The sequence below is a fragment of the Cupressus sempervirens genome, chromosome 2, assembly GCF_028749045.1.
Source record: "Cupressus sempervirens isolate cs-2001-9-10 chromosome 2, ASM2874904v1, whole genome shotgun sequence".
NCBI lineage: Eukaryota > Viridiplantae > Streptophyta > Pinopsida > Cupressales > Cupressaceae > Cupressus > Cupressus sempervirens.
In genome coordinates, this window is record NC_143119.1 from 228,941,584 (window position 1) to 228,965,016 (window position 23,433).

The 23,433-nt window shown below is 32.3% G+C and overlaps 1 protein-coding gene across 1 annotated transcript; it reads left to right on the forward strand.

Annotated features, from left to right (window-relative positions):
* Positions 1–9,483: 9,483 nt before the first annotated feature.
* Positions 9,484–12,643, forward strand: LOC149571880 (polygalacturonase-like). Its single transcript, XM_089810107.1, has 8 exons — positions 9,484–9,678; positions 9,891–10,019; positions 10,617–10,775; positions 10,867–11,074; positions 11,718–11,799; positions 11,912–12,020; positions 12,201–12,323; positions 12,410–12,643. The coding sequence occupies exons 1-8, from the start codon at positions 9,484–9,486 to the stop codon at positions 12,641–12,643; spliced, it is 1,239 nt and encodes a 412-aa protein (XP_089666233.1).
* The last annotated feature ends 10,790 nt before the right edge of the window (positions 12,644–23,433 follow it).

Consider the following 23,433-nt stretch of genomic DNA (forward strand, 5'->3'; position numbering starts at 1 on the left):
TCTCCTAGATGTCTCCTCCTTGACACCCTTCTAACTACTTCATAGATTTGGCTCTTCAGCAGCAATAGTATCAACAACTCTTTGCTTCTTTGTCTATGACTCCTTAAATAGAAGTCTTGGAGTTCCTTTTCCCACTCGATTCTTCCACTATTTAATTTTAATTAGCATGGATTAGGTAGGATTCATTGCATCTAACCCATATTCTGTTTCCTCTAGAAACTTCTTGAATAATCCTTTAGAATTCACCCAAAAAATGGTTTACATAGGATTATGTGCCACTAGCTCATCATCCTTATCTCCCAACTCGTTCACAAAATTCAATGTAACCACTATGCCAGCTTAGATTTGGCAAATCTTCATCATTTGAAATAATGTAGTAGCTCAGCACTATTGAAATACTGGTGCTTGGCACATACTATGTTACTTGGCATCAACTATGTTTTTCCTGACGCTTAGTACTTGAAGATCAAAATCTGTATCTTGATCCAAATATAGTACCTATTGCATGACACATCATTTATCTTCTTATTCAACTCTCTCCTAAATATAGTTTATTACAATTGTGCTTCATAAGCATTGTATCATAACACTTTATCTCCCATTGCACATCAATGTAGCATTGCTTTTGTACTATATTTTGAGGCAATGGAAAAACCTTAAATGTGTTTCCCTAGTTCAACCACAAAATTAATTCAAATTTTATGAAAATAAATTCAACATGTTGAATTTTTGAGTTTCATGTTGGCCTCTTTAGAGATGCCCACTCACTTTACCAATCTTGAAATACCAATTCAATGAATCCATCCAAGTTATCTTTGCTAGTGAGATATATAGTAATCTTTACTTACTATAAATATTCTATTAGTTTTACTTCACAATCATCTTCATAAATATCTTGTGAACATATTTTTGTAAGTTATTTCTCTTGGCTCACCAAAAAATTCATTACTTATCCAAAATATTCCATCTATCCATCTTTACCAAGTTCATCTATTACTTAATTATATAAACTTTTTAATCAATATTTTTACCACTAGAACTAATTTGATTCCTATAGATAACTCAGTTTTCAATAATGACATCACAAAATGATGATTTAACAAAATATTTTCCTAAATTTTTGCTAATTTTCATCATGGTGGAACATATAATATACAATGGATTATGGTAGGGTCAAATGACAATTTTACTCTAAATACTTATACTACTACAAATTGGGCAGGAAATATGAATGATAGGAAATATACTAGTGGCAACATTCTTCTTGGGTAAGAGGTTAGTTGCATATTGTAGAAGTGAAGATTGTGTATATATATATATATATATATATATATATATTGTTGGAATTATAAGAGGAAAGGTAAACTTCTGAAGGGGGGGTGAATCAGTAGTTTAACCTTGGACTCATAAAACTTTTATCATTCATTCATCTCATGCATTAATAAGTAAAATGAAATAACATGTAAAACTTATGCATCTAATTTATATAACCATGTAAGCATTCACACACATAACACTAGATATGATTACCCATAAACCCTCCAATTGAGAAGGTAAAACTAGGGTGGGGATCATAGTAATAAAGTGTATCTAATAAAGGTTACAATTTTTTGACCATGAAACATGACCTACCCTGTGAAAGGTCTACCCTGTTAAAGGCTTACGAAGATTATTAGGTCTCACTTTGTTAGAGGATTTCAAAACCCTGTTAGAAGTGTTCCTTGTTAGAGGACTTCAACTTACAAATAAGTAAGCACCCTATTAAATGATTTCATACAACTTGTTAGGACTACTCTACTAAGAGATTTGACTGAAATCACTTGTTAAAATGTCTTAGCATAGATTCTGTAGTTCACACTTGCTTGTCCGATAATAGATCACCTCTAAACAATGTCTTCTTGATCCTTTATGATCAGATGTCTCAATGTTGTGTCCTTTTCTCCATCCTCTATCCTTCTCTAACTAACTCTATAATTCACTCTTTCTTCATAACTTCTAAGTTACCTTGAATGCTCTACATGCAAAATATCTTGTTCACTCCTTTTACTCTCCTTCATCCATTTGATAGATGGTTTAGGGTTTTCATCCTCCTTAAGAAGACTTAGGTGGCTTAGGGTTAGGTATGAATCAATGGCTGAGATTCATTTATTTTTCCACATAATCCTTCCCATTTTCTGATTGGTTGCATGTAATTGCATAGAGAATTCAAATAGAGATTTGTCCTTATCTTCCAAATATCAAAACATAATCTTAAGTCAGCTCAAAAATAGTTTACAAAGTTGTTTGTGCCATTATAAACAAATATGTCAAAACTGTGTCACTCAGCACATGAAGTCTCTGATGCTTGACATGCATTGTTCTGTATACTATGACTCGAAACTTGCATTATTTGGCATCCACTATTTTCTCGGCTCCTAAATCACTCAGCATGGTCTATTTGCTCACCACTTGAGTGACTCAGCACATGAGTGACTTGACACTCATTGCAACTTGGCATTGTCTAATAATTACATGTACTCAGCATGTATTACTAGTTTGGCATGAACTAAGTAAATGGCTTAAGTGTGTTGAAACACACTTGTCAAAACCAATCTGAGATCAACAATCTCCCCTTTTGACATGAGTGTCAAAAACACTTGAATATACAATATTATCCTTAATCTCTCAAGCGTAACATATCCATGACTCGGCTTATATAAAAAATTTCAAAATTTTGCACTAACTTGTATATCGTGAAATTTGATAACTCCCCTTGAGTTAATATGTCTGTATTGTATCCAAAATTCAGTCCTCCTCTCTGAGTAAAATGTGTCTTTGCTAATGCATTTGGACTTCAATGCACTATTTTACTGATATTTTTTCATCTGATATTCTCTTTCTTAAAAATGTATATCTCTCCAATGATATATCTCTACTCTATTATATTCTCCTTGCTGCTATGCTCCCCCTTTCTTATTTCCCTCCCTTTTGTTCATACTCCCCTTTATTATATTTCTCCCTCTTTTGACACTTATGTCAAATGGGCTATACACCTATGTTGTGCTTGACCAAAAAGATTTGTGGACATCCATTATTAACCTTAGAGCTACATCTTAGTTATCATATGCAACATCCAATGACTTGACTTGGATTGCAAGCTTAGCAACAAGGTGTACTAGAACATCTAAAGTAGAAAGATTGGGGTCTTTCTTCAATAGAGTTTCAGCATTGCCTAGCTCCTTGTGCATTATCTCCATATTTGGGGTGAGGGAAGCTTGTATGTTTGTCAGTTTGGCTCTAATGTTATCCTGATATACTGTTAAGACAACCAACTGACTTTGTGTCTAAAGCAACTTCCTAAAATGATTCTCACTTTGAGCTAGATTTGTAGGTAGTCTTGCACCTAATGCAAATATTTGACATTCTAGGCTCAGAATGTGACTTCTAGTCTCTTAGGTGAAGAGTGTAGGATTGCATAGTTTTTTGTACAGTGAAAATATATTCTCAAGTACACCTTCTTCACATCCTCAACCTTGGTTGCCAATGCAACTTGTTGTAGTGCTATCTCACTAGATATTTTCTCATTTACCTTGCTTTACAACTTCTTTTCAGACTATTCTAATAGTTTTGTATTTCTATCAAGGTCTTCATTACTGACCTACTCCACTATTTCTGTCAGTTGTTCTATTAGTGGCCTAGTCTCTTCAGGAGTTGGCAAACTAAATGCATCTAGAAAGATGTCCTTGATGTCTTGAAGTGCTTGCTTCTGCCTATGTTCTCTCCTAAGAACTTCTTGATGCTTTTTCCTTTCTAAGGCCTAATGTAAAATGCCCATTTGTTTCAATGTCATAGTATCATAATCATACTTTGGAATAACAAGTTCTTCATCAAGACTTATGTCTCCATAGTGTATTACCTTTTCAACCTTTGAAGAGCTTGGGCTTGGTACTGATATCTGCAATGGAGTTGCATCTGTGCTCAACTTCTGAAGAGTCTGTGTAGGAGTACCACTTGCTGATAAAGCTATCTCTTTAGGCTTACACCTTGTTCTTGTGTTGTAGGTACAAATGGATCTATCTATCCTATTTCCTTCTATTGTCCTATAGTGATATCTTTTTCTTCTACTTTCTTCTCAATTGTATCAACCTTGGTAGATGTATATACTATCATTTGGATCAAAGGTTGTACATTAGTAACTAAAGGGATGATGGAAGGTGGTTCTTGTGGATTCACCTTTTCCCTTGTGACATCAATTACTACCTTTTGTAGTTCTTCTACACTAACCAAAGCTAGATTTCCACATAGTTTGGCTTGCAAGGCAGATTGATCTAAGATCTTCTTTAAATATTCTACAATAAGAGGATTTATGTTCTAAGCTAATGGATCTAAGACATCCTTGACAGTTCTAGTTTCAGTAGTTTTAGTTGTGTCATGGGGATGACTGATACTCGGCAGTTGTGTGTCATGCACACTTTGTTCTTCTTGTTGCTGCTCAACTGTTGCCTTTTCCTCATATTTCTTTTTTGTCTCTCCTCCAACTGTGTTATCTTTTTCATCATCTTTGTCATCATCTTTACCCCTTGAAGGGTCAAATTCTCCTTTCTTAACAATGGTTAACCCATAAATGAGTTTCCATATTTTTGTTGATTTCTTAACAACATCTTCCATATTATTTCAAAGAATGCTAAAGGCCCTATATTTAGGTGTGAACCTTACTGCATATTTCTTGACTGCCTTAGCAATTTGTCCCTTTGTCAACTCTAGCCTTACTTGGGCTAGTGTTGTTTCCCTAATTTGTCTTTCCAAATTCAAACAATAGTGCCATTTTCACTCAACAATGTCATATAAAATTTTTGGTACCATGTCAGAAAATTCTAGTGGTATGCTCTTGAACTTTGATATCATGGCATATAATGCCTTTTCCACTTGACTTTTCTCTTCTTCATCCAATTTATCAAAATTAACATGACTAAAACCTCATGAATTTGCATTGCTCTTGACATTTTCACATAAGTTATCAAGATCTGAGAGAGGATTGTGACATACCACCTTGAAATATTTTTTATCATCGGCTTTTTTCTTCTCTTCATCAGAATCTAGTTGAAAAGTCTAACAAACTTGTGTCACCCTTTTGTAAAGGAAAAGTCTAACAAAAGTATAATTGTTCATCTTCAATGACATAAAATTGGTATTATTATTTTTGAATTTGAAAATGAAGTAAACTAATGAAATGTGTAGAAATGGATGAATTTTAGGATTATAATTTTTAATAATTATTTGGAATAAGAATTGAGATATTTTTCTAATTTTCATAGATAATTTTTTAGCTCCTAAAAAATGCTAAAAATTAGGGGTCTAGTTCCCACCACAAAACTAGATGGAAATAAACTTATTTCTCTTTAATCTCAAACTATGTTATAGATAACATATATAGCTACAATAATCAAAAATAAAAATTAACTTTAGACCTATATTTTCTCTTTTATAATGATTCAAATTTCAACTCACCTGAAATTGATAGTTTTCATCTCCCACCACATTTTTCAAAACAAATCTATTATAACCAAGAGAAAAATTATACATTCTAAAAGAGAACTCTCTCCTCTAGAATGTCATATAATTTTAAATTTTTTTAATATGATTTAGTACGTTTTTCCTTCTCAAAATTTACAATCTTTTCGAGTGTTAAAATATGTGCTAGTAGAATTTTTTAATTACAATATACTATATCTAATTAAAACACTATAAACTCTATACAAGAATATTCTTGACTCTAAGCTCTATAAAATGGTGTTTATATGTCATTTTAAAAATATCATAAAAAATAGTAAGAGTTATTGAAATGCCACTTTTCTGAAATAATTGCATTTCTTTAGTAATTGGATAAAAACTTGTATAAAACATGCATTTAATAGATATTTTGAAGTGAAAAACTATCAGACCATATATACTTAGCTCAAATGAATTTATCTAGATCATATTTTTGGACAAAATTGGTTTTTAGATAGAAATACTCAAATTCAGTCATTTTGATAAGTTAGCCTAAAAGGTGACACAACTGTGTACTTTTACCCACTTCCTTCTCTTTTTTTTCTGCTCCTTTCCCCCTTGCTCTATTTTCTTTGACTTTTCCTTGGCCTTTTGAGTAGTTTCATGTGTGGTGGCCCTTGTAGTAGGTGCAATGGGCTTTGGTTGACTTGGTTTTATAATTTTCTTTGCCCTTTCCACTGGTTGTGCCTTTTCTTTCCTCTTGTTTGAATTGGTAGGAGTAAGTGCTTCCTTGGCTTCTTCTCTCTCGACACCTTTAGTATCCTCCTCTTTTTTGTCTTCTCCCATGCCTTGAGTTAATGCTAGAGGTTCTTGATCTTGTGTTTGCTCATCCTCTTCATCCTCTTCTTCTTCTTCCTCTTCCTCCTCAACACCCTCTCCAAATTTTTCTTTTAACCTCTTTAATAGCTTATCCTTCTTCTTGATTGTAGAGGTAGTCTTCAATTCCATGGCAATCTTTGATTTCACCATTTCATAATTTCCAAAAAAAATTGCAGCCTTATCTACTTCTTTTGCAAGTAGAGTTGTTATGGCTACTGAGGCTTCATCTACATTAAACTCATAACCTAAGGGTCTTAACCACCTTACCCTTGGTGTGGTAGCTTGCACAAATGTGTAATCGCATCAACAAGAAAAAATACATTATTTTATTGTTTCTCAACTAAGGAAACTGGTATTCTGAGTCTCTTCTTCATTAACTTTTTGAAGTCTTCAAAGTACCTAGTCATTATAGATTCAAAGTTTTCTCCTAGTTGCTCAATGTATCCCCCAGTTTGTGTTGCAATTATCTATTAGTTTTCCATCCTACTATTCCAAATGAGGGAAACATGTTCTGTACATAAAAGAATATACAAACTAGTATAGAACCAAACTTGCATTGCGCACTCTTGGTTTTCCTTATTGCTCTAAGGTTCTCCATTAGTTGTTGTAATTGAAGTTCTACTAGATCATATGTATGATCTTTCTTAACAATCATATAACAAACATCCACAACTATGCAGGGTGCACTATTCATACTAAATTGATAGAATTTATGTGAGATTACCCTTATAACAAAATTGATAAGGGGATCTATGATTGTATCTATAGTCATACCTCTCTTATTCTAGATTACTCTAATATTCTTCTTAATCATTTCTTTGGAATCACTTCTGAGTGTCTTGGGCTGATCTAGGGTTGGGTAGCCAGCAACCCAATGAATTATTCTCTTAGTTATTTTGATTGGTCCTCCTTCTAGCCACAAAGAACCATCATGAATTTGGCTCAGTACAATTCATATCCACTCAATTTTAAATACATTTGGAAAATCTAGGGCTTGTGTTAAACCCATTGTCTCAACAATTTGGTATTCTTCCTTCAAAATACCATTTTCACACAACCTGTTATATGCACCTCTTATTTCCATGTCACTAGTGCTTCATATCTTGCAATTTTAGCATTTCCTCACATCTTGCACCATTATCACATTTGGCAGGATTATTGACAATGTGCCAGAAGGGTCTTGTTTATAAATGATGTCAGGAATGGCTTTAAATATAGGCTACTTAACTTCATTGCTAAATAGATGAACATTTAAAACTTCCTTTCCTTCAACGTTTTTCAAACTTGATTCCATTATGACAAGCTAGGGTTTATGAGAATTTAAACTATGTACCTCAACTCTTGATAAATACCTTGTGAGATCATTCGAAATGGTGATGAATCACTATACAAAACTTCTACAATTGCTTGTAACAAATTTTTAGGTCACCTCTAGCTCTTCTCAATCTTTCTCAATTTTGAAATGATGAAAAATGAGCTCAAATTGATCATATACCCTTTGAAAATCTTGCATTTAATGCTAAGTGCTTACATAGCAGTAAGCTCGACAATAACCAATTTTGGGTTCACTCGATGTCCATTGATATTTCCATCACTTGATAGCTACTGTGAGCTTGGCATCAACTAACTAGTCTGGTAGCTTGGCTTCAACTAACATTCCACTTGGCATATATAGGAAACTTTTCATATTCGGTTACAACATGAAAAACTTAAAGATTTGTCTTGAATTTCTAGTAACATCTTGCATCTTTATTCATGCTAATGTAGACTTTTTAGTGCTACCTCCTTTTGAAACTAATGCATGATATAACCTTTAAATATCAGTCCCACATACCTCTTATTTCTCTAGTCTGATGAGGTGTGATCACTTGACCCATTGGGTGAAGTGACCTCTTCTCCGTTTGATGTGTTGCAAATATCTTTCTTTTTCCATGTCTTGTTCATCTCATCTCTAATGTGTTCAGCATCTATCTTGCCTTTACCTTTATCAAATTCACAACTTCGTGCCTTTGACCTAGTGAGACAATATTTACTGATGTGACCAGTCTTCAAACAACTAAAACATGTAGTTTGACTTAACCATCATATGGCTCTTATGACTTCTCCAATGAGATCTCTTTGCACATATTCCCATAGTCATCTTTTTCAATATTTCTATGCATGATATGTTTTATGCCATCTCTAGCATGCTTTTTACACTCATAGAATCCTTCAAAGATGTAGAGATTATTATAGAGTCCCAAAAAAATTGCTCCTTCATGTCTTCTTGAGATGTATATCTCTTCCCTTTATTTCATATCTTAGAGATGCTTTTTTAAAGGTTTTTTATTTTTAAAACATCTCAAAAATAACTTGATCTTATTATTGTCAATATTGTCTAATAAAGTGATCTAGATCCAACTCTTAATCCTTATATTGTATACCATTGCAATGAACGAGAATTTGACTAAAAAAAAGTTATTCATCTAAGTAGATTCAACTTTCTATTAATTTTTACTCATTAAAAATAAATTCATCTTCCAATTATTGATTATTCTCTCTACAAAGCTTTATACAAACTTTTACTAAGCACCTATTATTTTAGTTTAACGGTAAAAATCTTTAAATTGGTAATATAATGTCAAACTACTAACCGTATGTAGCCTAAGCTCTAAAACATTGATAGAAACTTAGGGAATTAGGTCTCTTGACATTTATAGACATATATTTTAAGTAAAACAATACTTTAATGTGTGGTTGCTGGTAATGAAAATCCTAAAGATCTCGTATCCTTCCACGTCCGATGTTTGTTTTGCGATGGGATTTTCTATGGTAGTCTCTTTTTTAATTTTTGACTCGTGAACTGTTTGAATCCTAACAATCTGAGAGGAAGAATATACAGACATTCATATCCTCAAAATGGGTGTATATCTCATAAAGAGCAACAGTTTGTGAAGCGGATTAAATCACGCTTACGAAGGAGTCGATCACAGCGAATAGTTATTATACATATCCTTGTTAGTTGGATCTTAGTGGTAATCAGAATAATTCCAAATATAGTATAAACTTGCCTTTTTAAACGTCGATTCATGCCTTTGGAATCTAACTCGCATTTGAGTAATTAATAGTTAGGCTGTAATATTTCTAACGATATCGATGGCCCGACTATGTCTAAATCTTCATGTAAAGAATTTGCTGTTCTTGGCCTTATTATATCTCTTCTTCATTGCAGTTAAATCAGAGTTAATCGCAGAAAGTGATGACATATATGGTAGCCTTGCTAGTAATACAAGATCTTTTAATGTACAAAATTATGGTGCAGTGGGTAATGGAGCACATGATGATACAGAGGTCTTCTTTATCTTTAAATCTCTTGTTAGTAGTAATGTTTTTGATTGAATCAAAGGAAAACAGCATTGCTGGTAGTTTTAGTTTATTTGCTTGTTACTAATGTTAGATCCTACTTTCATTGTTTCTGTCTTCACCAAGAGAAAGCTTGCATCGTACTAACAAGGAATTTAAAAAGCTCATATATATTATTTATCTTGTAATGCTTTTCACAGGCGTTTGCTCGTGCATGGAATGATGCTTGTAAAGTGTCCGGTGCAACTTTAAATGTGCCACGTGGCAAGACATTTCTGGTTAACAATCTGAGCTTCCAGGGACCTTGTCAACCTGGCTTCATTTTTCAGGTAAGGTCAAATATTAATGAACATTTGATGTAATGATACTAAAAGTTAATTTCATTGAAATTGTGATAACAATTGTATTTGTTGTATAACAATTGTATTTAGTTAACTTATTTTATTTAAGTGGTAGAAAAAGGAGGGGCAAATTGAACAAGAACAAATGGTGTACCAAAGAACAATGAGGATGATCTGGAGTTAGCAGAGATGCAAGCCATCAAACTTCTTAGGAAATTGGCTTAGTCCTAGTTTTATGTTAGTTTCTTTGTGTTTCTGATTTTTTGTCGGCCTTTTTCTACTCTTTCTTTACATTTTGTGCCGGTCTCTGGTCTTTAAGATGGTGGAGTTTATAAAGTTTTATTCTTTTTTCAGCTTAGTTTTATTTTATAATTTAATCATAATTTATATTTTGTAAGTTAATACATATAAATTTAGGTGGTATAAAACCTACTTTTACCTTATTCTAAAATTTTTTTTTATTCAAATTTAATATTTTAGTAGTATTTAAAGTTGATCATAATTCTTCCTCATTATGTACAGTTGTATGCTGATTGGAAAAAATGATAATAACTGATTCAAATTTTCATTTACTTGTGTTTCTAGATCGATGGAGAGATTGTTGCACCCGAGAATCCCAGCAGTTGGAAGAACAATTATGTGTGGTTGCAGTTTCAACATCTTCAACACTTTACTTTGAAAGGGGAGGGCACAATTGACGTAAGAGGAAATAATTGGTGGGGAAAACAGAACATCAGACCAACGGTTAGTAAAGATTTACATTTGGTGAACATCTGTACCATCTTTTTAATATTAGAATATTGATGCATATCATACAACTTGACATTTTCTACAGGCAATTGAGTTCAATGATGTAAGGATGAGTTCATTCACTGGACTGAGGGTGATCAACAGTCCTCAATTTCATGTGACATTGACAGGTTGTGACAACGTACATATCATTGGTATTACAATTCAGGCACCAGAAACCAGCCCAAACACTGATGGAATTGATACTTTCATATCAACAAATATAGTTATACAAGGTTGCACTATTGGAACAGGTAACGGAATAGGTCAACTATTATTAGACAAAGATTTCAGTTGCAAGAAGTCGTTTTGAATTTGCAAGGGTGAATTGTTAGCAAAATTTTGAGATCATATAAGTTTCCCCTAGTAAACTTTATGAATCACATTTTATAACTTATAAATCCTCTTTCTAACTAGCATTCAAAAAGTTGACATCTACTATCCAAAAAATGTACACAATGGAGATCAATGATATGAAGATTAATATGATTAAACTATTTTAGAGAATAATGTTGGGATATTACAAGTATTAAAAAATTAAATTCTAACAAATTATTAAAAAAAATTCTTTTTACAATTCACAACTTTTCTAATCATATTATGATATATATATTCTATTCTCTAATACTATCCAAAGATATAGATAATAGAAATTAACTTAGATATAAATATGAGTCATATCCTTAATTAGTTATATCAAGTAAGTTACTTTTAAATAATCTAAATCAAATGTTACCAGACCCTATGGAAACGAAACAGTTTCATCAATACTACAAGAGATTTTTTCTTTCATTCTTATTAAATATAATACTTTAAATAGTAGTGAATGGAAATGAACAGATATATTTGTTATGTGTATAGATGAATATCTGAATGGATGGAATGTGATCAACGCAGGTGATGATTGTATAGGGATAGGTGACAGGTCATCAGATATCAGAATTAGTGATATTACATGTGGTCCCGGCCACGGGATAAGGTAATATACATGAATTCAAATCCTTTATAGTTTTATATATGTCTAGATATGTTTTGGTATAAGAATTTTTTTGAATATTATTTGTATCATTTCATGATTTATGTTTTTGCAGTATTGGAAGTCTTGGAAGAGGAAGCTCGAAAGCAGATGTCCACTCGGTTCATGTGTCGAACTGCAAATTGAAATCAACAATGAATGGATTAAGAATCAAGACATGGCAGGTGTTAAAACGTTGCTTTTTAAAACAAAATTTTCAAATATTTCTCTATGCTAAGGGTCGGTCAAATATATTCATCGAATTGCTATAAAGCAGGAGTTTAAGAAGCATGGTGGTAGTTGTTATTTCTATGGGAGTTCCTCATTCTAAATACTTATCTGAAAATTTTTTTATAATATAACAGGGAGGTTCTGGCACAGCAAGGAATATAACATATGAGAACGTTGATATGGTAAATGTGCAAAACCCAATAATAATTAATCAACACTACTGTGGCTCGGCGGCTTCTGGTTCTTGCGGAAATCAGGTATATTCAAACAAAAATTAAAGCTTCTTTTGGCTTTTGAAATAACTAAAATCTGAAACCATATCCACTTATTTATTTTGATGCAGGGATCTTGTGTGAAAATAAGTGATGTAACATACAAGAATATCAGAGGCACATCAGCAACTAAAGACGGTATCACCTTTTTATGCAGCCAAAGTGGATCTTGTAGTGGAATAACATTGAATAACGTAGATTTGGTACTAGAGTCAAGGGTACCATCCTCGTGTAATTCCCAAGATGCTGAGGGTCACACTATTGGAACTGTCATTCCTTCAGGTTGTTTAGGTCAAAATGCCTAATGACAATACAATGACTATGAAGCCAGCTCGGTGAAAGTTGGTGTTTGTTTTTCCAAGTAATAATCCCTGTTATGCAAGTTGTTTACAACGAACAGATGTCCTCCTCACAGTGTGATATTCACATTTGAGGCCATATAAGCTTGAGTTGGATGGGAGCATTTTTTATTATACTGCTAGGCAGTGCAAGAGCCAATAAGAAATTTGTGAAAGTTCAATGTTTTGTTTCATGATAACATTTTTTGATGCAGATTTCGAGATTATAGAATTTTCTCTCTACATTTTATTGGTGTAATTAAAATCAGCATAATTTAACTTTTTTTGGGGGGAAATTTCACACCAGCCAAATAATATTTTCAGATTTAATTTGCCATTACTTTACTACGATGTAGACATTTCCATTTTCAAAGTTGTGGAAAAACTTATCAAAATTTAACTTTCTTTTATCATAGAGATTTTATTCATAAGGAGATATAACAATAATGCATGCCTCATGCTTAATCAAAGAAATAAATTTCACACAACAAATTGAAGAGCTTTCTCATTCAAAGGGTCTATGAAGTTTGATTGACAAATGTTGGCTTCACAAACTTAGTGCAAGGATCTCCCTCACCCTTGTGGCTATCTTGAAGAATTAGGTGATCTCCATTTTAAGGGATGATTATTGACTCTTGATTGTCCATTTTCTTCTATCGATGAAGTGGGTTTATGATCATGTCTTTATCATCTTTAGAATGTAAGGTATTGTGTAGCTCATTATCAATCTCCCATTTCATATTCTTGTTATATATGATATTACCCATAGATGTGGATAATTGGTAGGTTTATGTAGTCCTTGATAGATATGAGTATCTATCACTCGCCATCAACCCAATCTTTTTTGAATTTTCTTTACCAACTCAGCTAGAGGTGAGGGTATTTGAACTTGTTTTTGCTTGATCTTGGGAAGGAAATTTTATGTCATTAGCTTTATGTTGAAGAGCTATGAGTCTACCTTTGTTCAAGCTTTTGTCAGGTGATTGGATGTTTAATGAGTTCTTCTCAACTTCCTAAATGTAATTGTCATAGCTAGATGTGCATTTTTCATTGTATTACTAGGTGCCATGATTCTCGCTGCAAGCTATTCCTAAACGTAATTGTCATAGCTAGATGTGCATTTTTCATTGTATTACTAGGTGCCATGATTCTCACTGCAAGCTATTAGAATCACCAACTTTGATAGAGCTACAATGTAGAGACAATGTACAACTCAACTATATGGAGTAATTTTACTATACTATATACCACACTTCCATCATAATGGATGGTACATCTCACCATACCAATCAAAGAACTTCCATCATTCAAGTTAGCGCACTTCCAACATATCAGTTGGCAAATTTTAAATTTAGCATGCCATTTAACATACTTCCATTGTACCATATGAAACATCTCCAACCAATGAATAACCAAAAATGAAGTAAATAGTAATAAGTCCACCCTAATAGAATATTTAGATTATTAAATTTAATATCTCTTACTTCATAATAAAATATGAAGTGAAACATTTAAAGTGATATTTATATCAATAATAGATGCTTTATCAATTGATCTATCCAATAAACATTCAATTAACAAGTTCACATTTTTTGGTAGGGAAGAAAATGTCATCATGCAACCAAATTTTATTTCATGGAACTACACATTATAATATATCTAGCTATGTAGATCTTACTTTGAGTGCTTACACCTAGGGGATTCATGTATAGATTTGTTAGTGAATCCCCCCTAACATTATGATGACTTATTTGGATGATGGATTATTTACACCTAGAGGTAATGCAGCCTATTATGAGTTATTCTCTTCCTTCTTCACCTAGATCTTATTAATATAACTCCTCACCTCTTCAAGCTTTACAATTTTCTTTTCTTTTCTATGACTATTCTAATTTACTAGTTTCTTACCATTGTTTTTGTTTGACATAATCCAACAATGTGTCATGTCATCCCAATGGTTTTCCAAGCTCCAAATTCCTCTATTTGTCCTTATTCTATAATTGATTTCCATATATCCATATTTATGAAGGTGTAACAAAGTAACATTTTGCCTATTTTTCATTTTTCTATATTGTTCCCTAATTCACAATTTTGTTGGGATTATTGTACAATGTTTCTTGCACTCATTATCTCTATGTCCAAGCTTATTGAAATTGTAACAATGACCATTAAACATGTTTGGCTTATTCTTGTAGACTCTAACATTATGACTTGACTCTTGAAACATTGAGCGTGCTAGGGTAAAAGGTCTAAACTTGTATTCTCATGCAACATGTCTTACCTTATGATAATTGTAACAAATAAGTTTGTAATATGTTTACCAACACTTGTATTGTTCATTTTTAATGGAGATTTATCTTCTTGGTTAAGTTTTTGAGATCCAAATGATTCTCCTGCTTCATGACTCATATGCCTAGGACCATGAGTCTCACCATGCTTTCTTTGGTTCTTTAGTTTCTCATCTAATTTTTAAAAATATTTATTAAATTTCTTTATCAACTTGTTTGCAACATCAAAAAATATTTTTAGTCTATCGTTATCCTTAAATAAGCTTTCATTTCTCATCATTGAAAGATTTAGTTGACATCTAACTTCCTATAGACCCTCATTGGCTTGATGAAGATGTTCATTTAAATTAGAAACCTTTAGTCCTAATTTGAAATTTTCATCCACTTTTACTTGCATGGTTTTCTTTTCCATTTTATTTTCTTCCTTCTATATCTTGGCCAATCATAATAAATAATGCCTCCAATTCCCTTCATATTTTATTCTTATCCTTTTGGAGTAGTTCATTCTCCTATGACATGAATTTTAGGTACTAAAGATCATCAAATTTATTATTATTATATGATTACATCTGATCACATAATTCTTTCATATTTTCCATCGAATGCATCGCATGTTCTTTTAGCCTTTGATTGCCTCATTTCCCTCTGCAAGTTGGTATTCAAGAATCTTCATATACCTATAAGTTTTAACTTTTTGATTCAAGGATTCTCCCTAAATTTTTAGGCATTCTCAAGGTAACCTTTCTTTGATACCAATTGTTACTACTAGGAAACACTAAGAGTAGAGGGTTGCGGGTAAATTAGTTTATTTAAAACTTTAAACAATTTCACCACCAATAATTTTAGTATGAAACATGCAAATTAGATAACCAAGTAATAATAAAGTAATTCAAACATCAACACACGAAACACTGGACTCGAGTATTTTTCATATGGAAACCCATTAGTTAGATTGAAAAAATATAGTGGAACTCTTTCACCCATAAATACTCATTATGAAAATAATCAAGTTTGATTGTTAGGAACTTTTTAGATTCACCTGAATAGGAATTTACCTGGTTAGGAGTGTTAAGCCTTGTCAGAAGCTTTAGTATAAATATCAATTTTATCTACCTAGTTAAGGGATTTATAACTCATTCTAAGTGTTACACCCTTTATATTGGTGTAAATAGGGTTATGAATAGTCAACTTGCGGCTATCTTAATCCTTAATTAATTCATGTTATCATTATTATATTATTATTTAGGTAGGTTGGCCTAAGTGTTATGAAAGGTTGTGTCTATTCAACCTAAGCATAATTAGGTATATATAGGAGGTTGCGAGTCTTATTTCATCATCATATTCTAAAGTGTGTTCTCATTGGAGAAATTTGGAGGTTGCCCCCTTGAAGTGGCCTATTGCTCTCAGTTATTATCAAGTATGTATATAATATTTAATATCATTTCTCCTATTGTGCAAGTTATTTCATTACAAGTGGTATAAAAGCATGATCTTGGCACCATAGAGGCAAGATTCTTTTCTCAACATTGGGGCAATTTTGGGAAGAACATAAATTTCAGATTTTAACAAACTTTTCAATGATTTTTAAAGAGTTTTTGAAGACCATATTAAAGAAGATATGGTCCAAAATTCAGAGGAATTGGAGCAAATGTGAGAAAATTATTGCAGAATTACTATTTCTACACAATTTATTGAGATCTTCATATCTCTCACATCCTACCAAATTGGAGTATAACTTGTATTGGGTTTTTGAATACATATTAGAGGAGCCTAGATATCAAAGCTTCGAGAAATTGAATAGAAAAAAAGCAAGATATTGCAAAATTAGGAAAAATCACTCTTAAGGGAGCAAATTTGCTAAATTTTTCTAGATTTTTCTAAGGGTATCCTAGACCTAGTGAGTTATAGTAAAAATTATATAAATAAATAAGAGAATTTTCATTTAATTTTTGTGATTTATTTCAAAAATATTTTTTTTCCATCATGACGAGGCCTTCAAAAAGAGGCAAAAATAATGCTACCACACTAGGGAAATCCTCTGATTGAGATTGGGAAGAAACAAAGGATAGTAATCCCAATGAGGAGCTTAGGAAGTTCAAGGAAGATGCTAAGAGGGATATGTGTGACCTACGAGGAGATATATCAGATATACAAAGCATGTTAAGCACTTATACAAATGAAACAAGGAAGGAGCTCTCAAGAAATCAAGGTGAAACCTTCAAGTTGATTAATAATGAAAAAAAAACCTATTAATCCTATGGGATCTAGGAATTTTTTTCCAAAGGTGGATATGCATAAATTTGATGGCAAGGATCCTCTAACATAGATAAATCAAATGGAGAATTTTTTTGAAGTACATCAAATCCCATATGGAAAAAATGTCATGATGGCTTCCTTATATCTAGAACTAGATCAATTCATTTGGGGTCATTGGCTTTGTACTCATAGGAGGAAAAATGGTCTCACTATATCATGGTCAATTTTCATAGAAGAACTCCAAGCACAATATAGCAATAGTGTGATAGAAAACTTCTTTAGCCAATTTGCTAAGCTTTAACAAATAGGATCAATTAAGGATTATATTCAAAAATTCCAAAATATATCTTTAAGAGTGACTACAATTACAGAGGAGAACTTGAATGATTTATTCTTGGGTGGTCTCAAGGATTGCATTCAACATGAGGTACGTATGTTTTGTCCTAGCTCAATAAATGAGTCTTTTATATTGGCATGTAGGTTAGAGAAGTTCTTGATTCTTAGAAAGAAAGGGGCTAATGTGACAAGAGAAAAAGTATATATTTAACATCTTCTCTTCCTCAACCTACTAGTTTGACTCCACAACAAATTGAGGAGAAAAGAGCAAAAGTGTTGTGTTTCAATTGTGATAGCAAATATAGTCGAGGACATAAATGCAGTAAAAATAAATTGTTCTATATTGAAGGTCCAAGTGTGGAAGAAGAGGATGAGCTCATATTAGAGGAGGATAGGGAGTCCGGTGAGGATTCATGTGATTCTCAAAATCATTTCTTGTCATGCACTTTTAGGTTTTAGTGCACCACAAACTCTCAAGGTAGTGGGTTTCTTAAAGAAGTAGAAAGTAACAGTGTCGATTGATTTAGATGGTACTCATAATTTCACCAACAAAATGTTGGCAACTCTTTTGAATTGTTTTATATATCTAGAGCTAGATTTTTAGGTTTTGATTACAAATAGGGGAATAGTTAGTTTTTCAGGGAAGTGTCATAGCATCAAATATTATCAACTTGATACCCAATGTATGCAATATTCATGGGTGCAGTGGATATTATTTTGGGAGTACAATACCTTACTACATTGGGAACAATTGAGATGAACTTTAAAGAACTATTCATGTGATTTAAATCAAAAGGAAAGGTAGTGGAGCTAAGGGGATTGAAGGAAAAATCCACACAAATGGTGCATAAGAAGGATGAAACTTGGTGCATGTGCCCAAAATATAGAGTGCTCAAGAAGTACATCATTAAAGATAATATCTATTACAATGATCAATGATCTTCTAGATGAATTAAATGGAGCTATGCATTTTACCAAGTTAAATCTTAGATCGGGTTATCACCAAATTTGGATTAAGAAGAAAAATATTTGTAAGACAACTTTTTGAACTCATGAGGGTCATTATGAATTTTTGGTGATGTCATTCGGTCTTACCAATGCACCATCTACATTCCAAAGTTTGATGAGTTTCATTTTTAAGAAATTCTTGAGAAATTTTATGTTAGTTTTTTTTGATGATATATTAATCTATAGCAAGACTTGGGAACAACATTTTCAGCATGTAGATCAAACATTACAATTACTCGAAGATCATCAACTCTATGCTAAGCCATCCAAGTTTTATTTTCATCTTAAGGAGATGGAGTATTTGGAACACATAGTTTCACATGAAGGAGTAAAGGTGGACTCTAAAAAAAATTAAGGCTATCATGGAATGACTTATTCCAAAAACTATTAATAAGCTGAAGGGTTTCTTGGGATTGACAGGATACTATAGAAGATTTGAGAAGAATTATGGTCATATAGCAGCACCCCTTCCCACTCTATTGAAGAAGGATTCTTTTCATTTGAATGAATCTACAAATGTATCATTTGAACAATTGAAGAAGGATATGTGCACAACTCCAGTGCTTGCCACTCCAAACTTCAACAAGGAATTCATTGTGGAATGTGATGCTTCTTGAAATGGGATAGGAGTAGTTCTCATGCAATAAGGTCAACCAATTTCTTTTGAGAGTTGCCAATTAAAAGGTAACAATCAACTGAAACCTATTTATGAGAAGGAAATGCTAGCAATCCTTCATGTGGTTTAAAAATGGAGGCCTTATTTAATGGGTTGACACTTCAAGGTTAAGATAGATCATGATAGCATAAAATATTTTTTGGAACAAAGACTAGATACATCAAAAGAGCAAAAAAAATGGGTCACTAAGATGTTGGGATATGACTTTGAAATTGTATACAAGAAAGGGAAGGAAAATATTGTGGCTAATGCACTTTCTAGAAAGGATGAAAAAGATGAAGCCTGATTGTGTGCCCTTTCAATATTACAAGAAAATTGGGTGGTAGAAGCCAAAGAAGAGTGGCAAAATGATCTTGCAACAAGTAATCTCATGCAACAAATAAAAAACACCCCTAGTAGTTCATATAAGTTTTGTTTGAAGGGGGATATTCTTTGGTATAAAGAGCACTTGTATCTTTGCAAGAATTCCACTCTTAAATACAAGATTCTCAAAGAACTACATGAGTCCCCAATTGGTGGTCATTCAGGATTTTCGAAGACATATCACTGGGTCAATCAAGATGTTTTTTGGGCAAGGTAAAAGGTGATGTTCAATAATTTGTGATTGAATATTTGGTTTTTCAAAGAAATAAGGGGGAAACAATTAAGAGACCAGGTCTCTTGCAACCTTTATCTATTCTTAGCCAATGTTGGTAAGAGGTATACATGGACTTCATTACAAGGCTTCCCAAATCTAAAAGTCATAATGTCATCATGGTAGTAGTTGATTGCCTCACTAAATATGAAAATTTCATTGCATTATCATATCCTTTAATAGCAAGTATTGTGGAAAAAGTTTTCTTGGAGAATATCCAAAAGCTACATGGTACACCTAAGGTTATTATTAGTGATCATGATCCCATCTTTAGTGGTCACTTTTGGAAATATTTATTCTCATGTTTGGGTACTCAAATGGCTCATAGTTCTTCATACCATCCTCAATTAGATGGGAAAACTAAGGTTGTTAATAAATTTTTGGAAAGATATCTATGTTGTTTAACTTTAGAACAACAATCTCAATGGGTAGGTTGGCTACCTCTTGCAGAATGGTGGTATAATACTTCTTTTAATAGCTCATAAAAAATGTCTCCATTTTTTATACTTTATGGATATCATCCTCCTTCCATCACATCATCATTAAAGGTGTCACCAAGAGTTTAAGCAGTAGAGAACCACTTGCTTCATCAACAATAGATACTTTAAGGACTCAAGGAGAATTTAGCTATGGCACAAAATTGAATGAAACAACAAGTGGACCAACATCATAATGAAAGAAATTTTGAAGTTGGGGACTGGGTCTTCTTGAGATTGCAATATTATAAACAAATCTCAATGAGGCAACAAAAAAATAATAATAAGTTGTCTCCAAGATATTATGGACCATACCAAATCATGCAAAAGATTGGCAGTATTGCCTACAAGCTTGAGTTGCCACCAACAACAAAAATACATCCATTTTTTTATGTTTCTTGTTTGAAGAAGGTAATTGGGCAGAATATTCTTACTCAAACAGTACTACCAGAACTTGATGAAGAAGGAAGAATAATTTTAGAACCAGAGTACATACTTCAAACATGTATGAAGAAGTTGAGGAACAAAATCCTAACTTAGTATCTAATCCAATGGAAGAACTTACTAGTTGAAGAGGCCACATGGGAGGATGGGGAGTTCATTCAAAAGAATCTACACTTGGTTAGCATTGAGGACAATGCTTCTTTCAAGAGAGGGGGCATGTTACGCCCTTAATATTGGTGTATATAGGGTTATGAATAGTCAACTTGTGGCTATCTTAATCCTTAATTAGGTCATGTTATCATTATTATATTATTACTTTGGTAGGTAGGTCAGCCTAGGTGTTATGTAGGGTTGTGTCTATTCAACCTAAGCATAATTAAGTATATATAGGAGGTTGTGAGAATTATTTCTTGATCATATTGTGAAGTGTGTTCTCTTTGGAGACATTTGGAGGTTGCCCCCTAGAAATGGCCTATCACTCTCAATTATTATCAAGTATTTATATAATATTTTATATTATTTCTTCTATTGTGTAAGTTATTTCATTACACTAAGAGTCACATTGTTAGAGAATTGACATATTTAAAGCTTTAAAGATTCTATATATTCTAGTTAGAAGAAACCTTATTAGAGGGTTTTTCTTATCAACTTGTTAGAATCAAAAAGTGTATCTTGATCCAAATATAGTACCTATTGCATGACACATTGTTTATCTTCCTATTCAACTCTCTTCTAAATACACTTTATTACAATTGTGCTTCATAAGCATTTATATCATAACACTTTATCTCTCATTGCACATCAATGTAAGATTTCTTTTATACTATATTTTAAGGTACTGGAAAAAAACCTAAATGTTTTTCCATTGGTCAAACTCAAAATTAATTCAAATTTTATGAGAAAAAGTCAACACCTTGAATTTTTGAGTTTCATGTTGGCCTCTTTAGACATGTCCACTCACTTTACCAATCTTGAAATACCAATTCAATGAATCTATCCAAGTTATCTTTGCTAGGGAGATATTCTTGATTTTGTTACCTATAATCTTATAGTAATCTTTACTTACTATAAATATCATATAATTTTTACTTCGCAAGCATCTTCATAAATATCTTGTGAACATATTTTTGTAAGTTATTTCTCGTGACTCATCAAAACATTCATTACTTATCCAAAATATTCTAACTATCTTTCTTTACCAAGTTCATCTATTACTTAACTATATAAACTTTTTAATCAATATTGTTACCACTAGAACTAATTTGATTCCTCTAGGTAAATTGGTTTTCAATAATGACATCACCCATATAAAGATGTAACAAAATATTTTCCTAAATTTCTACTAATTGTCATCATGGTGGAACATATAATTGACAATGAATTATGGTAGGGTCAAGATGATGATTTTACTCTAAATACTTATACTACTTCAAATTGGGCAGAAAATATGAATGATAGGAAATGTACTAGTGGTAACATTCTTCTTCAGTAAGAGGTTAGTTGCATAGTGTAGTAAAAGTCAAGATTGTGTGTGTGTGTGTGTGTGTGTGTTATCATAGATGAATAAATTGATGCTACAATTAAATGTACACAAGTAATTTAAGGATGAATAAAATAATAAAAGTTAGAAAAATGAATATGAACATATTACTATTTATTGTGATAACTCTCATTTTACAATCAAAGACCAATAATATATTTATCAAATATCATTTCTTTAGGGATATGTTTAATGAAAAATAAGCGAGATTGGGATATTTGGCTACCAAATATTATATTATGTTAATAGTTTCATGAAGCCTTTGCCTAAAGATGCCTTTGAATATATTAAAGGTGACCTTTTAGGTATGGCACCTCCTGATTAGAGTTAACTAATGCATGGAATTACTTAGTCTAGTAACCTTAAAATTATATTCTTATTTGGGATTGATATTTTTTGGTGGCTTCTACTCTAGGAGAGAAGTCAGTCTTGCAAGGAATGGATTCCAATGGTGATGATATCTTTCAGTTGATTTGGCTTCTCAGACATAGCACATACATGTTCCTTTGTAATTTATATCAAATGGTAAGAGATTTCATTGTGAAAAGTATGAAGAAAAGGGATACATAGCTTTGTGTAGTGTTTATGGAGTTGATTTGTGATAGATACTATGAAAAATTATATTCTATATTGTTGATGGTTTTGATCTTATACATTGACTTAATTTTTTATAGCATATGTTGTCATTATTTCCAAAGGGGGATATTGTTTGGTTTGTGGAAAGAGATTATATTATATTCTTTTGAATTAATTGTTTGTCATCAATGTTGACATATTTTCTTTCATGATAGTTTTCTTAGTTTGTTCACTAAAGAGATTGGATCAAAGTGTTTTTTATATTGATTACTAGATCTTGTGAAGTTATAGATGGTTGCACGGATGTTTACTTAGGTTAAAACCTATTATTATGCCTTTTGACTACTTTTTTTATTTGTTCCCTAGTCAAATCCGGCAATATGCTTGCTAGGGTTGATTCCCTCATCTCCTTCTCCATTTTCAAAAAAAAATGCCATCTGTCATCTACAATTTTAGACAGTTCATTTGGCAATTGTCCATCCAATTCAAGTGGAGTGTACTTGAACTGTGCCATCATTCCATA

Excerpts from the sequence above, each read along its gene's own strand:
- LOC149571880 (XM_089810107.1), top strand. The coding sequence starts at position 9,484 with ATGGCCCGACTATGTCTAAATCTTCATGTAAAGAATTTGCTGTTCTTG. Across the intron at positions 9,679-9,890 it reads GAGCACATGATGATACAGAG|GCGTTTGCTCGTGCATGGAA; the intron begins GTCTTCTTTATC and ends TGCTTTTCACAG. Across the intron at positions 12,324-12,409 it reads CTGGTTCTTGCGGAAATCAG|GGATCTTGTGTGAAAATAAG; the intron begins GTATATTCAAAC and ends ATTTTGATGCAG.